The 3,046-nt window shown below is 47.5% G+C and overlaps 1 protein-coding gene across 1 annotated transcript; it reads left to right on the top strand.

Moving 5' to 3' along the window:
- Window positions 1-100: 100 nt before the first annotated feature.
- On the top strand, window positions 101-3,013 carry T265_15868 (hypothetical protein; the record flags this gene model as incomplete). The annotated part of the gene is made up of 1 exon (XM_009179270.1): window positions 101-3,013. A coding segment is annotated over one exon (2,913 nt), but the record flags the coding sequence as incomplete, so codon positions are not given.
- Between the last annotated feature and the right edge of the window lie 33 nt (window positions 3,014-3,046).

Genomic DNA, 3,046 nt, shown 5'->3' with positions numbered 1-3,046 from the left:
GGAGAAACCGTCTTTTGCACCGGAGATCGTTGTTAGCTATAGGATAGTGAAACTGTCCGTTGGATGGGTGGCCACCGTACCCATCGGATCCACAGTGAGAATGCTCGGTCGAGGTGGTCAGACGGACAATGTGAAGTGCTTCTACTGGGCTACAACGAGCTCTGATCCAAGTCCAATTTCAAGCAGCTGGGGTGTGGTTCCAGTTGAAGAAAATGTCCAGGCTTTTTACCTATCAACGCCAAGCGTCCGTTATCACGAGAGTGGATATTACGGTTGCAATCTGACAACCTACCCCGGACAAAATGTGGTGATATTGCGGAGAAGGCTTTTAGTATTGCCAGATCCATCAGTACTCCACATAGCCATTACCCATGAGCTATTGGGCAGAGATGATCCGTGGGAAACAAATTACACAATCCGCGCTTCTGACGAAAGACCTGTTTTGCTGAGCAACACAGCCGCGTACACACACTGTGTGTACCAAATCCCTGCAGGTATGCACACACGTCCATTCCTTTCATTTAACTACCAAAAGATGAGCGCAGTCGCAGCAAACAAGGGTTTGCCACACCGGGCGGAAACTATACGTACGAACGTCACACATGCAATGCATCCCTACATCATTCATGCTCCGAGTTGGCTAGAGTATGTAGGTTCGGCTAAGGTTGCCTGCACGCTTCAATATCATTTTGAGGAGCCGATACCAGGCAATCTGAAAGATAGCATTGAGCCCATCACATTTAGTGAGGTGAAGGTTCTCCAAATCGCAGGGTCCATTAGGCCAGAAATCCTGGTAGAATACACAAGATCCACTGATCGGCGTCTGCAAACTGAGTTCAGAAAATCTGCAGGTGAGACAGAGGACCCTGATGACTTTGGTCAGAATACAACTGATATCCAACACATGCAGGAGAACATGACCGGCCTCCGTTTGCGCGCTGTTTTGGGGCAACCCAAAGGAAATATTGTTGTCTGGACGCTGCTCGAGCACGACGGCAATCTGATCGAAGAGCCATGCAAGAAAGGCAAGTGGACCAGTCTCCGTAACTCACCCAATCCCAAACAAACCGGATCCTCATACGGATTAATGCATAACGTGGTGCATGCCTTATTCTACTGTGTGCTCCGTCCTGAACACGTCGCGGTAGCGGCCGTCGTTTATAACGGATATCAAACTGTACTGGACAACGAGAAGACAGCACCGACACTGCGGAAGCAGGTTGGTTCAATCATTAGGGCTTCGTTGGATCAAACAGTCAGTGAGAAGGAGATCACTTTGAACACACAACCCGGTCTGTATGCCGCCTATCGATGGGTACGTGCCAACGTCAGCTGGAAATCCAGGGTGTCCATTGGAACGCGTGTGGAAATGCTCGGATTCAACACGTACTCTGAAAAAATCCACTTCAACCTCATCAGCTCTCGAGTTACCTACGCCGATTCCGGCATCTATTCGTGTGCAGTAGATCAAGTGGCGTGTGAGAAGTGTGTATCGCAATTTGGTTTCTCACCGCGAAAGTTGTATGTAATTCCAGATGCCTCATTGATACAAATGAATCTGAATCACCATCTGAGCACCTCTGCAGAGACAGCAAAGAAGGATAACTTCACTCAGCTCGACCCGGACGATACGCCATTCCTCTTGTGTGAACAGGATCTTTATGTTTCCTGCACCCATCCGGATGCGCAAGGCGTCACGGGAAAACAAAATGCATCCTTCAAATTCCACATGTACGAAAGACAACGCAATACGAACCACAGTCTCCCATTCGAACAAGTATCGCGGTTCCGTGAGAACTCTTCCCGTCTTATATTGACCACAACTGTCTACCGAATCCGAGCTCCTAAATCTGTCGACGTCCTAGGTCCGCTGTTTGTCACGTGTCAGCTGAATTTTACCCAGTCTCCATCTACCACCGACTACAATGTGAGCTCGTCTGACCAGAGTTTTGCACGGGAGAAGATGATTCGTGTGGAGATAAGACACAATACCGTTATATTAACAAAACACACACGCGCATCCCGACCAATTTTGCAACAGGCGTTCCATGATCAGAGGAACAATTCGGTAACTAGTGCCCAGGAGTTTTTCGCCCAGAAAACCGCTGTCTGGCAACTGGAGGGTCTGGTTTCAGTGAAGTATATTGCCAGTCTTGGAACACCACGTGGGCGGTCGAATATTTTTCTCTTTTATCGGTATCGAGATCGAATATTCAACAGTCCGTGTCGGATACAGTCGATTGATGACCTAACAAAGGAGGATACACCTCTAGATATATTGTTGTCACACGCATATCGGGAGACGAACGGAATGAATTTCGCTCGTATCCATACCATATGTCCACTTCTGATCCAACATTTTGCAATGTTGCTGTTTACCGGCACCGTGTTTGACGCCAAAGTAAGCGCACTGCGAATTCAGGAGAACTTTATCAAGGTAGTTGAGGGTTCACTCAAATCTTGGCACACAGATTCAACTGACAGGAACGAGACTTTGCGAGTTGACACAATTGGCACACACACGTCCGTACAGTTTCAGCTATTTCCACTAAACATTCGATGGAGAGCATCCGTAGTACTAGGTTGGCCAATTGTCCTGTTCGGGACACTTCCACATAGCAACGAAACACTTCCGAATTGCAGATACGCCGTAGAAGCAGGGAGAAGTGGAGAAATACAGCTTGAGAAGATCGGTTTCAAGATTTACGTGAATCGCACCACTGCCTCATACGAAGTTTTCAAGCTAGAAGCAAAAGTCACGGATGCTGGATTTTATCACTGTGAATTGACCAACTGCAAGGCATGTGGTACTGCAGAACACGCACAGACAATCTGGCGACGCCTCGTCGTTCTCCCAAAAATCTTCAGTATAACGCTGCGTTTCAGCTATTTCGTTCCGGACGACTACAACAAACTAGAAAAATACAACGACGATGACTACCGAGAAACAATATCGGCTATCTATCCGAGACAACGTATATCCGTCCAGTGTATGTATGACATGTCCAAAGTCAAGTATGTCGAGACGGACTATAGGTTCTATTAT

The sequence above is a fragment of the Opisthorchis viverrini genome, assembly GCF_000715545.1.
Source record: "Opisthorchis viverrini unplaced genomic scaffold scaffold6351, whole genome shotgun sequence".
Taxonomy (NCBI): Eukaryota; Metazoa; Platyhelminthes; class Trematoda; order Opisthorchiida; family Opisthorchiidae; genus Opisthorchis; species Opisthorchis viverrini.
Note: the sequence above shows the minus strand (reverse complement) of the source record. Positions and strands in the feature narration are given on the sequence as shown.